The sequence below is a fragment of the Pocillopora damicornis genome, chromosome 4, assembly GCF_964200805.1.
Source record: "Pocillopora damicornis chromosome 4, jaPocDami1.2, whole genome shotgun sequence".
In the NCBI taxonomy this organism is placed as follows: domain Eukaryota; kingdom Metazoa; phylum Cnidaria; class Anthozoa; order Scleractinia; family Pocilloporidae; genus Pocillopora; species Pocillopora damicornis.
Genome location: NC_142673.1, coordinates 17191466 through 17204829, shown reverse-complemented (window position 1 = coordinate 17204829; position 13364 = coordinate 17191466). Strand labels below are relative to the sequence as shown.

At 38.0% G+C, this 13364-nt stretch overlaps 1 protein-coding gene and 1 pseudogene across 3 annotated transcripts; both read left to right on the top strand.

Annotated features, from left to right (window-relative positions):
• Positions 1-328: 328 nt before the first annotated feature.
• Positions 329-5160, top strand: LOC113682610 (monocarboxylate transporter 8). Of its 3 annotated transcripts, none has more exons than XM_089205619.1 (5): positions 329-612; positions 727-995; positions 2493-3091; positions 3587-3956; positions 4093-5160. In XM_089205619.1, the coding sequence occupies exons 2-5, from the start codon at positions 791-793 to the stop codon at positions 4275-4277; spliced, it is 1359 nt and encodes a 452-aa protein (XP_089061745.1). In that variant the 5' UTR covers positions 329-612; positions 727-790; the 3' UTR covers positions 4278-5160. The 3 variants fall into 3 exon arrangements, with proteins under 3 accessions (XP_089061745.1, XP_089061746.1, XP_089061747.1); XM_089205621.1 differs by lacking the exon at positions 329-612 and adding an exon at positions 1821-1911 and having other exon boundaries at positions 673-995; XM_089205620.1 differs by lacking the exon at positions 329-612 and having other exon boundaries at positions 671-995; positions 2493-3052.
• Positions 5161-8747: 3587 nt separating this feature from the next.
• On the top strand, positions 8748-11768 carry LOC149047048 (neurexin-4-like; annotated as a pseudogene).
• The last annotated feature ends 1596 nt before the right edge of the window (positions 11769-13364 follow it).

Sequence of the window (13364 nt, the reverse complement as noted above, 5' to 3'; positions counted from 1 at the left end):
TCCGGTGTTTTAACATCCTTCTTCTGACAGATTTCGTGGAGATGTCATTACGTTGTAGTTTTGATCGGCCATTCCTGAAAAGGAGGCGTCAAATGGAATTTGTGGAATCTGTCATATAGGTTAGCAACGGAAAAAATACAATACGCTAATACAAAGTCATGAGCGAAAACGACGTAAGTGGCTCTAAAATTCTAAAGAAGGCCTTCAATTACGTAGAGAACATCGGGCGAGCTCGGATTTCGTCATCAGGCATCTACCCGAGATGACCTCTGGTGTTTTAACACCCTCCTTTTGACAGATTTCGTGGAGGTGTCAATATGTTGTAGTTGTGATCGGCCATCCGTGAAAAGGAGGCATCGCAAAAATTTTGTGGATTCTGTAATATAGGTTAGCAACGAAAAAAAATGCAAATATCTTCACGCTAATACGAAGTCATGAGCAAAAACGAAGCACGCGTTCATTTCTACTCTGTTTTGCGGGTGTAATATGCTAAATAGGGCCTTTATCACGAGCACAACATCGGGGGAGCTCGGATTTCGTAATCGGAAATCTACCCGTGGTGACCTCCTTCTGACGGATTTCGGAGTACGCTTTCCTTCATGCATAAACCCGGTTTGTAGAAAACGTGATCAAAATTAAAAATAAGACTTGATTCGTCTATCAAATTTCGCCACTGGCGTGATGTCATTGTCTGAAGTTTATGAAAGGGCTTTATTTTTTTTACAGAGGCGCATGAGTTTGGTAACTCGAGTGAGTTCTCTTAACGAAACCTTAGGAAAATCCCACTCAAATGGATGGAGAAAAAGGCATCAAAAACGCTTTTGAGAAGCTGAAGCGTTTCTTTAGTGGTAAAAGGTTCCAAGATAGCTCGTGGTCATGGGTTGTGTGTATTACAGCGGCCGTGTGTCATGCAATCAACCTTGGTTTTGCACTCAGTTTTGGAGCTTTGTTCCCGGAGTTGATGAGGCACTTTAATGCCACAAGAGAAAGGACAGGTATGCTGATGATAAATCTGTTTCAGTAACGGAAAGTTATAAGCTAAACGCTGATTTTGTCGTTCAATTCTTATCAGAACACTGGCTTAGGCCTGAGGGCACACCATGAGATAACTATGTTAATAACCAGTATGAATAACACGAACAAGCTTTAGCGGAAGTGACAGGACAATGCTTCTCTCTTTTTCCTTGTCTCTTTTTATTTTGGAGCTGTGGAAATGCAAACCCTTGTTCTAATAAACCATGTTCAATAAAGCCAAGCGCTTCATCACTAAAAAGTCTAAAAACGTTGATTTTTGCAAGCTGTTTAAGAAGGCCTGTCGTATACGATGAAGACGATCGTTCATTTTTAAAAAACAACGCATCCGAAATTAATTTTTGTGATCCACTGTTTGCTTCGGCAGCTTTCGTTTAAATAACTGGCCCTAAGATTTTTAGGCCTGAAGAGTCCTCCCACCGCAGAGTACCAATGAGGGAGTCTTTCATGTAAAGTATAAGCTTGTGGTTCTCTGTTGATAACTAAAGATCAACTGCAATTAATTTCTGCTGTATGAGCTGCGGATCGAAAAAAGTCATATGTAAAAGAACTTTTGTATCAGTTTAGTAAAGTGATACTGGAAAACCAAGAATGGAGTGCCGTAGCAAATCAACTGAAATGATTCCTTCAGGTTTTCTAAACATTTATTACGGAATGTCCACCAAAGTGACCTTGCTTGACCAAGTGGTAAAGCCGCAGATGTTTAGTATGTAAATTTTTGTAATAATTCACAAAACTCTTAGATTCTATTAATACGTGACCCACGTGTGTCTTGGTTCATAACGCAGACAAGATGCGGGATTGCCACACTAGACTCAGGCAGTTTTTGAAAAAGAAAAGACGTACCGCGCTGAGATGACTTATATTTATCGATGAGATGCAAGTTGGCATTAGTGAAATACTATAACACCATGGCTGTTTATCTCAGATGGCATGGTTGTTGTTGAATCCTGTCTGAAGAGGAACATAATCATTTCTCTTGAAATGTCAACAACCGTTATGATATGTTTGAACTGGCAAGGGCCAATTCGAAGAAAACACAACACGATGCCTCAGCAAATGTTTTACTTATACGTTATAAAAAAGTAAATTCCAAAAAGAAATTAAAGAAAACGATGAAAATAAAGCCGCTTACCAAATGCTGGGGAAACCGCGAAAAAGATAAAATCTACTGCTACGAATACTGTTCCACGGATAGACACGAAAAAATTCTGGTAAAAAGAAAGGGGCGGGATAACAAACTATATAACTAAATTTACACACAGCACGTAACAAAGGTAATTAACGAAATACCGAAGAGCAAAAAAAAGCACACAATGAAATGTAAGTGAGAAAACGAAAGCAAAGGGAAATTATGCCCCAATAATGTTTTTCCTAAAGATTTTCAGCTGATTTTGTATCGGTAATTATACAAATGAGATGAAAGGAACTCATATCACTGAAAATCATCTTTTTGACAGCCTGGGTTGGTTCCATCGGCCTGGCCATGGTTTGGCTTGCCAGTTTACCGGCCGGATACCTGTGCGATCACTTTGGATGTCGTATAACGTGTTTTTTAGGAGGACTGCTATGCGTGATAGGTCTGGTAGCAACTTCCTTCGCCAACAGCCTCAGTCTGATGTATTTTACCTATGGTTTGGTGTACGGCTTGGGAGGGTGCTTCATATGTAACTCTGTCTACTTGATAGTTGGAAAATATTTCAATGAAAAACTCTCATTAGCTGTTGGTATAACGGCATTTGGGTCGAGTGTGGGTGTCCTTTACACAGGCCCGTTACTTCAGCTTCTTTTGGACGCTTTTGGATGGAGAAACACCTTTAGAATAATGACGGCAACCTTCGCTCTTGTTTGCATTTTGAGTTTGAATTTCAATCCAAACGTAGTTGAAGCAACAATGGAGACGGAGGTAAAAGCAGAAGCGTTGGACAAGGGGCAAAAAGTAGGAATTAAGGGCAGCATCTTTTCTTACTGCAGCGTGTGGACGTTTCCTGTTTTCACTTTCGTCGCCATTTCTTTAATGGTGGGATCTTTTGGACTGTATATTCCTTACATCAATCTGGTTAGAACACAACAGTCTATAATATAGCTAATATCAATAATCTAGATATTTTCTATTGCTAATATATACTTTTGACGCTGAAAGAAGATGAGAAAATATTTTTTTATATGTGTTTTAAAAGTGCATCATATATGACGTCTTGAGAATGGTTTGAGTCTCGTAACGATTGGCCGTGCCAAAAACGTTGACGGCTGGCCAGGAACGTGAGATTAGTCAATCATATACAAAGGTTTAGAATTCTAGCTGGTTGAGATGCTTCATATAGATAACTGCACAAAATACGACAGAACTACCAAATTAAGCTAAAACCGGGAAGATTCCGAAATCATTCAACAGACGTCACCTTCACATTCTTTGAGAAGAGACAACTTGAAAACACTAAGATCTTCAAATTTAGATGCGATATGATATGACAAACTCCTGTGTTGCCTCATTTTCATGCCGTGTCCTACATTAGGGATTTTATAACAAGGTATATGTCTTAACTTTAACCAGGTCAAGTACTGTGATGATCTTGGTATCGCGGCGCAAAGTGCCTCTCGACTGTTCATCTTCATTGGCCTTACCTCATCACTTGCGCGGATTCTGTCCGGAAAACTGTGTAACAATCCAAAGATCAATCCAGTATTTGTTTATCAGTCATCGCTGTTTATCGGCGGTGTATGTGTGCTCCTGTTACCTATGGCAACTACATACTGGGCCTTGGTTGCATTTAGCAGTGCTTTTGGAATAAGTGATGGAATTTTCATAACCACGCAATGTTACATCTTGCTTAGCTGTGTGGATAAAGAGAGAGCTACAGCTTCATTTTGTACCCTTAACGTGCTTTATTCATTTTCGGTGGCTACCGGTGGACCTATTGCTGGTAAGATAGTCCCTTTGTAACAAACAAATTCCGTCACTTTGTTATGAAAGGGGCTTATCCTTTGAGAGATTTGTTTTGAAATGCGTTATCTACACACTGCAATCTTGATTTCTTTTGTATGTGTTGTTTACCACAGGTTTGATGGCAGACCAAGATGGGAACTATGTTAATTCGTTTTACATGACTGGCGGGGTTCTGATGTTTGCATTTGTTATTCCTTTCGGATTGATTTTCATCAAGCGGAAAAGGTCTCCAGTCAGTCCAATAGTGTCACCAGATATGCCTGACTTGGAAGCAAGAAAAAACCGTTCTATACCTTAGCAAATGTGACAAAAGGACTTCAGTGTTAGTTGATTGATTTGAAAACAAAAAAATGTCAGGGCATCTAAGATTAACTGTTTTGGTAAAACTCAAATAAAAGCCATCGAACAAGTTATTGCTACAGTTGGGAATAATTTGTAACGAAAGCTTTCGTTTAAGTTAATCATAAACAATTGCTCTCAGGTTTCCCAAAGAACACCGGACATATAATGACGACTACTGCGAAAGGTCGCTTGAAAAAGAATCGAAATTGAAAATATTTAACGAAAAAAACGTTCTGACAATGAAGGTCTCTTTCAAAGAATTAAAAACTCTTGTCACTCGATCAAAAATATGGAAAAAAATTGATCACCACTTCACGTGGTTCTGAAGCAGAAGTCGTTGCGGATGTAATCTTATCAAATACGATAGTACGAACTCCCTGATTGGTCAAAAACCCATCGCTTATTGCACTAGTAAAATCATAGTTACCGCACTTTCTATCGGTTTACCGGTGTAATAACCGACTTCGATTTTGGGAGAACACTCGAAAGTCCAGAGGCTAATAGGAAGTTTATAAAGGGCCATGAGTATAAAACTTGACACTTATGCGTTGTTTCCACCTGTTTATTATTGACTTCTATATCAACTTGAACCTGTTATTTTTGATGAAGCAAATTTTTTATTAACTGAGAATGGGAAGAGAGGAAAATAAAGGAAAAAACCCAAATATTACAGATCCAGAAAAAGCAGTTTCAAATAAAGCCACAAACAGTTAAATTTATTCTTTACTTTTAGGTTGTAATTACTGAAGGAGAGAATTCACTCTTACTTCAAAGAGATTCTTTTCCTTCTTTGCTTTACAATAAGCATATTTGTTTTCAATAAACTCTTTCACGTCAAAGCGTATTTTTTATCTTCTTCTTTGTTTTTAGATGGATTTGCAATAAGGAAAGAGAATGTCGCGAAAAAAAGATGAATGTAATATAACTTTTTGACATAACTGATATAAGGTACTCCGTTACTGATCTAAGGTACTCCGTCACAGTATCTAGTAAAAAATAAAAAAAAAGTAGTTGCTTTCTTTTGATCAACTTTAGCTACAAAATACGGATAACTGTTAGTTTAGCAGTGTCGCATATAAGCCATGACAGGTGGTCTTTAACCAGGTTCTTATCTAGTCTGAATCAACTCGTTGGGGAATACTTGTTTCAGTTATAGATAAAGAGCAAAGAGTTGTCCGGCCCTGCAATCACGCGGCTCTGTTGCAGATACCTTTCTAATTATTTCAATGTAAGAAACCGTGACATTCACCGCCACAAAACTAGAAATAATAATGACCTTACTTTAGAAAAAATTAATTTAGAATGCACCAAGCGCGCTTTTTTCTACAAAGGTGCAAAAATTGTTAATAATTTTTAATAATTCTTAGAATTTATAACTGTTCGATCTTTCGTTTAGTGAAACTATTTTGTAATATTGTAATTTGATTTTTATCTATATTTTAAATCTTTTTTATTTTTATTTTTATATTTTTTAATTTTTTACAGGACCTGCATTGATAGCAGTTTTTTTTCTTAAAACTGAAGCAGCAATCCTGCATAAATATGTTTGTATTATTATTATAACTAAAAGAAAAAAAGTGAAAAATTCGAGCTTTTCGATGAGTTTCTTGTTCTGACTCGAGAAAACCATTATAAAGGGACATTTTTTATTGTAGAATCTCTTTGTGGTTTTCCTGCGTGCGCCCTTCTATCACGTCCTATCTAGTTTGAAACAAAATTTTCGGAATTTTCAACATTCTGGGGTCGAAAAAGTGATAAAATTATTATTGACTGAGTTTGGTCGGGCCGAAAGGGAAAATGTTCAGTGTTCGGTCTTGACGCACAGAGTCCGGTGCGCTCGGTCCGTAAGTCATGACCTCGAACCAAATATTTTTTTCTGTTCAGCCCTCTCACTCAGTCAATAAATACATGTTATCTTCACAGAAAAAAGATCTGAGTAAACTGCATTTTTCAACCCAACTTTTTAGAAAGTTGCTGAGCAATGTTTTATTAACACATCTTAGGGGGTTGTGGAGGTTTCACTTTATTGCCAGTTCGTCCCTACAACCTTTGCAAGCTCGCCCCAGCCTGTACCAGATCGCCCAAGCCTGTACCAGATCGCCCCCAAATCTTTGAACTCGTTTCCTCAAGGCAGAAAATATTCCTTTTCTATCGAAATCATAATATATTTTGAGTAACATGCAATTTTCTTTCTGAGACAAAGCCAAGCTTGACAAATAAAACACACTATTTTGAAACGTTAGGCTCAACGTAACACGAGTGAAAATATCAAACTACGAAATAGGTACGTTGGTAACTACCTCTGAATATGTGTAGGCTCCTTTAAGTTTTAAGACCAGAGTTATGTGGCGGCCGTGCAGTAGTCATGCGTTGCTTAATGCAGCTAGTAATTTGCATGTTGATTGAGGTTGTTACGGTTTCGCTGTAAAATTGCATATTGGTCAAAATATATTGTGATTTTGACAGAGAAGGAACGCGTTATGCCATGAGGAAACAAGCTAAAAGACTGGGGAACGAACTGTTGAATGTGGGGGCGAACTCATTTTACTGCAGGGGGCGAACTTTAAAAGGTGACAGAGAAATGAACTTGCATTGCCGAAAAACTTCCAGATACCATCTCAAGTGGCAGTTGAGGTATCAATGTATTGTTAACGCTAATGCAAATAAAAGCACAAGCTTAAAGTCATTTGGTTTCTGAAGCAAACTACTCTATGTGAATGCTTTAAATAATCAATGCTTGTTTGGGGTCTTCTTACGAGAACAGTTACGCCAATCATTTGTACAATGATGCGGGAGTGCTTACTCTTTTAGTAAACAAGAAAATTTAAATTCACTTCTAGAAAACCTCCTTTGTTAACAAATTCAATAAACCTTAGGAAAAACAAACATATCACGCCACAAGGCGCAAAGATCGCAATTTGATAATGCTACGTGTGTTAATTTTTTCAGCCTGCATATTTTATTACTACAACCTGAATTCCAGAGAAAAAGACGGTTCGGCATGTAAAGTTGAATTGTGACACTTAGAATTTCTCGGGCTGCGCATTGACCATCTCATTACAGAACTGTGTAAGGAATAATGGAAAAGACGTATTTTGTCTTGCCATGAGCGTGAGACAAAGGAAAAATTCTGAGTCCCCATAAGGAATCGTCGGAACGTCAGAACTTCAGGTTCTACGCTCCAATTCTCTACCAAAGAGACTCTCTTAATTTCGGTTCGGATTTGTGCATTTTTTAAAGGTGCATTTCACGTCACCATTTTGTGTATAAATATCAAAGATTTTAGCAGGTGCGAACTCAATTTCTGTTTTCTATTTGAAGTGGTACATAATCTCGCAAAAAAGGTTGTGGTTATTCATCGTGGTGAATAACAATAAAAGCTAAGTTTTTTCCGTTTGTCTCACGACGTAGTCACGTGTGATGTAGATCACGACGTTTAGACTGCATACTGCTAGTCTTCTTCAGGCGATGAGGTCGACTGGTCATGCGTGATCTTCTAAAGCATGATGCTCTGCTGTCATTAGTTGTTTTTACAACAGCTCTGATTGGTGCATTTCGATCCTGGCTGTTTCACTCAGTGATTTGCTCCCTCGGCGGTCCACTGTCGCACAGCTCTCCTGTTGTGTTTTTTTGTTTTTTTTTTTATCGTGGGCATCCACGCTTCTGGAATTTCTATTCCACTATCCCTGTTGATTTTGTTAGGGTGAAGTCTTATATGATTGCCTCTTTGACCCTGCGCGTGTAGTGATAAGGGTCACGATCAATAAACTTTACTTCGTTCCAGACTGGCTTGGGTCCGGTGTTGTGGGCATGCTTTGAAACGGCGGAGGTCTCGGTACGGGTGAGTCGGATGTCTCGATCGTGCTCCTTAATTCTGTCTTGCATACGTCTTCCAGTCTCTCCGATGTACACCTTGCCCATTCACAGGGAATCCTGTAAACTACGCCATCTTGTTTAGCCGGGTCAACAGCGTCTTTTGGTCATACTAACTGAGATGGTCATACTAACTTGAAAACAGCGCCCACGCCTTGTTGTTGTAGGCAACGGCGGAGCTGTTCACACAGACCTTTGACATAAGCTAAAACCGCGGTAGCTTTGAACTCGTTGGCGGGTTCAGCACTGTTGTTTGGTTTTCCGGTCTTGGTAAGTTTTGGCAAGAAAGAAAAAGGATAACCATTAGAAACCAGAACAGATGACAGATGTTATTTCTCCTCGGAGATGACGGAAGGTTTTGTTACGAGACGTTTGGCGCGCTCGTAAAGGCACTTAACAATACCGCGTTTTGCTGATTAAAGAGTGTGAATCATACGCTAAGTACTGACCGGTGTGCGTGGGCTTCCTGTATACGCTAGTGGTGAGGCGGCCTTCAGATTCTTTTAAAACTGCGGTGTCTGGGAAGGCGAGTATGTTGTCTTTCTCTGTCTCCATGGTGAAGCGGATGGAAGGCTGCTGGTTGTTTAGATACTGTAAGAAGTCATCCACGTTTTCGCGATCCAGGATGGTAAAGGTATCGTCCACGTAGCGTTTCCAGATCCTAGGCTCGTAGGATGATGAAGTTATCGCCTGTTCTTCGAAACTCTCCATGTAGAGGTTAGCAATAACAGCGGAAACTGGACTCCCTATGGCGGCTCCGTCTTTTTGCTCGTAATCGATCCGTTATACTGGAAGTATTTGGATCTCTTTTGACCTTCGTATTGAGATCAAAACGACAATGCTCTTAATTATTTTGAACCACCCAAATACAACTCTATTGGCTGATATGACAATGACGAAAAATACAATGTTACTAGAGTTTTCACTCAAACTTTACATTTAAGGATTTTTCAGCGCTACCTAAATCCTGCAGCGACTTGAAGAAGCTCGATCCTAATGCAAAAAGTGGACCATATATTATTGATACTGACGGAGGACTTCAGCCATTTAACGTCACCTGTGACATGAGTGATAAAAACGAAATTGGCGTGACTGTCATAAGTCACGGTAGCGAAGACAAGACATTGGTGGATGGATATGAAGTAGGGGATCTTACTCTCGTGACATACATTACAACGGAGCGAACATGCCTCAACTGGTGAGTCTTATCAACATTTCCCTATTCTGTGAGCAGCTCATCAAGTACGAGTGCTTCAGTTCCAATATGGAATTTGCCTTCTGGGTGTCACGTGATTCAGTGGAAAGGACTTACTGGGGTGGAGCAGCTCCTGATAGTAGTAAGTGCGCATGCGGAACGAACAACACCTGCGCAAGTAAAGACGAAGTTTATAACTGTAATACGTATGACAAACTGGCAGGAGGACAGTGGTCTCCTCACTGAAAAGACACACCTACTAGTTAAACAGCTGAGGTTTGGTGATACAGGAGCAAACATGGAGCAGGGCTACTATGCTCTAGGAAAGTTTAAGTGTTATGGAATCCAATGACTTTGAAAGGTAACACGAACAAGCTGTTCTGCCAATCTTAATGCTAGCTTTCCTTAAACCACTCTGTCATACATAACAAACGTAACTGATTTGATCGATCAACTGATTTATTAGCTCATTCATATAGTTTTAAATAATTTGGCATGAAAGCTCACCAGAGCTTAAGGTAGTCATGATTTAGTAAGCAAGTGACACATTGTGCCCTTTTCTTTTTCTAATTTCAAAGAAAATGTAAACCTCTTATAAAAGCGAGGTGAAAAAACTTTGGCAGGGTAATTGTCTTTTATTTTGCTTAATCAATGACGCAAAGTGTGACAAATGTGAACCTACACATTCTACCTTTTTTGTTTCTAATTTCAAAGAAAATGTAAACTTCTCATAAAAGCGAGGTGAAAAAACTTGGACAGGGTAATAATGTTTTATTTTGCTTAATCAATGACGCAAAGTGTGGCAAATGTGAGCCTACATTTTGAATAAACGAATGGACGAACGAAAGAGTTATTAACTATAAATTTTGAATAATAATTTTACACAATTAACCACTGATTCACATCGATGAAAGCTGTGCAAATTTCGTGCGATATTAAGTCAAGTAAAGCAAGTGAAATATTCACAATATGTCAAAACGTTCTGATTTAATCACAGAAGAAGTGGATTGAAAAATGAGTAATCGTTCTGCATGTAAAGTACTAAAAAATACACGCCAATATTCCTGGCAAAATTCTAGGTGTTCTTAATTGAGAGATTGTTATTTGATTTCGCGGCTGATTGTAACTAGATTGTGATGGAATTCTGGCTTGGAAATCTGTAAGTTACGGATTCCGCCTGCGAGGTTTATAGCTATGATTTTGGGAACTAACTGAAAATTTTTTGTTATGATAGGGAGAGGAGTTTACTGAAAATTGATTTCGGCGATTCTTTTGATGGGTAATGTATTGTAAGTAGTGGATTAGAATTAATGTATCGTACGCGAATTTAGTGCAGATAATGAAAAATAACACTGCATTGCAATAAAAAAGTATTCACAACTGTTGTGTAACTGCCAGGTTTTCAAACTTTGAACGGTAACTACAATAAGAGACTTCCATATTTTTAATGCATGAGAATACACGAGTTGCCAGCAGCACTTTTTTATACTTAAGTTTCACTTCGCGAGTCAGCTTCTCAGCTTTCCATCCTGGTCTATGCAATAAGCCACTTTGATTACAGCATGAACGACGTTTCTTTTGACATTCGTGGTAATGAAGTCAGAGAAAATTTACCAGCGAAACGCATTGTTGTATAGTATGAAGTTCGATTGTATTTAGAGTCATGCGAGAACTCTTTCGCACAGTTAAGTGTCCATTGTAAATAACACTGTGTGGAGATACTTCCTAAATATTTCTATTAGGACCTAAAGAAGTCTAGTGTTTTTGAAAGTAAATCCAAAATAGTAACGTATATTTCTCGTTGAATACACAGCTCCCTTATAATTTTAGGGTAGATAATGAAAACAATTGCTTTCCAAAGGTAGGGGGGTCTCAAAAGGGTTATCTGTTAGCCATGAAACGGCAAAAAAAATTAATTGTTAAGGGTAAAAAGTGATAAATTTAACCATTAGTTATAAAAAAAAGTTAACCGCAAAATTCCATCTTTTAATTGCAACGGACAGAAATTAACCGCTGGACCTAAAATGGCCAAAATTATTAACTGTTAACCGTGAGAATCAATGCCCCGTAGAGACCGTTAAGTTAAATTTACCTTGTAACTTAAATAAACTTAGTAAGCATCCATGATTTAAGAAGAATGATGCAACTTTATTGTTAATGGTGACTATGCTATACGTTGGGTAAGTACGTAATCTAATCGTGAATAGCGTAATTCATAGTATCCCGCGTGTAACAGTTTTATAAGTACGCCACAAAATTTCCAATGTAAGAAAAAACCACAATAACCCCTTCCTTTTTGATAAAACGAAGGTGATTCATTTGGTTTTTGTTTTGCGACAAATACGTACCATCTACATAACATTGGTATTGTGAGTGATGTCGCAAATCTTATTAAAAATATTTTAAATAGTAGATAGTATGTAGAATATAAATGAACGAATGAAATAAAAAAAATTAATTAAACATAAAAGTTGGTTCTTCTTCAAACTTCATCAATCAACATCATTTACGACAACACATTACAACTAACTTTATTATGAACAAATCAAGTTTTAGCCAAATTTCGTCACCAGTTCCAACCCGTTAATACTATTTCAAATATTATTACAGTTGCAGTGGCGGTTGCTTAAAAACCATAATCAATTAGGATGGAAAGTAAATGAAAAGAAATCCACAAGGAAAAAAAAAACAGAGGGAATAAAACCTACAAGACAAAGATACGTACGAAGGTTTTGTGACTTTGTCAAAATGGATGGCAAATGGTGGAAAACAGAAACCGTAACTAATGTTAATCTTGCACGAATGGCAAAAAATCAACGATGAAGCTTTTTTTAAATGATCCTAAACAAAGAGAAAATTTTTTCTAAAAAACCCTATCAGATTTTATATCAGGGTGAGCGAAAGAATATGAAAACAATACGGGAAAAATGGCATTCAAAACATAAATGCAACTGGGAAAACAGGTGAGTTTTTAATTGGGAATGCCTTGGCAACACATAGTACTGATGTTCTGGGTTTATTTGGTGACAATTACTCGGTGAAAAGTCTACAGCTATATTTCCATCGGGATCCAATATAATCAGCGATAATGAGAACAAAATCAAAAGAGTTCAGGATAGGATTGTATATGTTTTTCCTTGATAACTCTGGGAAATGAAAGCTTGCGATAAAGATGGTTTTAACCTCAGGAAAATTAACAAGGCAGCGGTATTAAGGACATTTTAATGGCAAACAGAAGCATACAACCTAAGTTATATGCTCAGTTACATGCTTGTGTGAAAAATAATTAACTAAATAGAACAATGAACCTAAAGGTCCGTTTTTTGATGCATTTGAATATTTCCTAGCCGTCATTTTCGTTAGGGACCTTAGTAGCTCTTAGCCTCTCTGGTTTGTTTCCCGAGCGCTTTTCGCATTTTTCTCTCAAATAAGAGAAGAAGGGAAAATCTTCCTCAGTTTTAGTCATAAGGGAGGAGATGATACAATTTCAGACCTGGTTGACGAGGAAGTAAGGGAGCACTTACAAGAACGAGAACTGGGTATGAGTTTTTCAGGCTCCTCACGCCTTCCTCGGCCAATATGGCGGCTAACATTTATGGCTTTTGTATAGTAAGACGGCAATGTACAAGATGAGATTTTTCAATGACCCAGCTCAACTTGCCTTGTTCCCTTTTCCTAAGTTCTCCCTATGAAGCTTGAAAGAGAGTGGACGGTAGCCATCTCGAAATCTATTGAGAAGGGGTTTGTGGGGAATGGCGCCCAAAGATCATCCAAGTATTTTACACACATAACTGCTAGTTTCCAGAAGAAATTATTGTAACTAGCATTCACGTGAATCCTGCTCAAAATTTTGAAGCAAAAAAATACAACATTGTAGACCAGCGTTAAGAATATCTGGTACGCTACCCGTTAATGAAATATGAAAATTCCAAAAGTAACTTTGATTATCTGAACATCGAACTATTATAGTAGTGT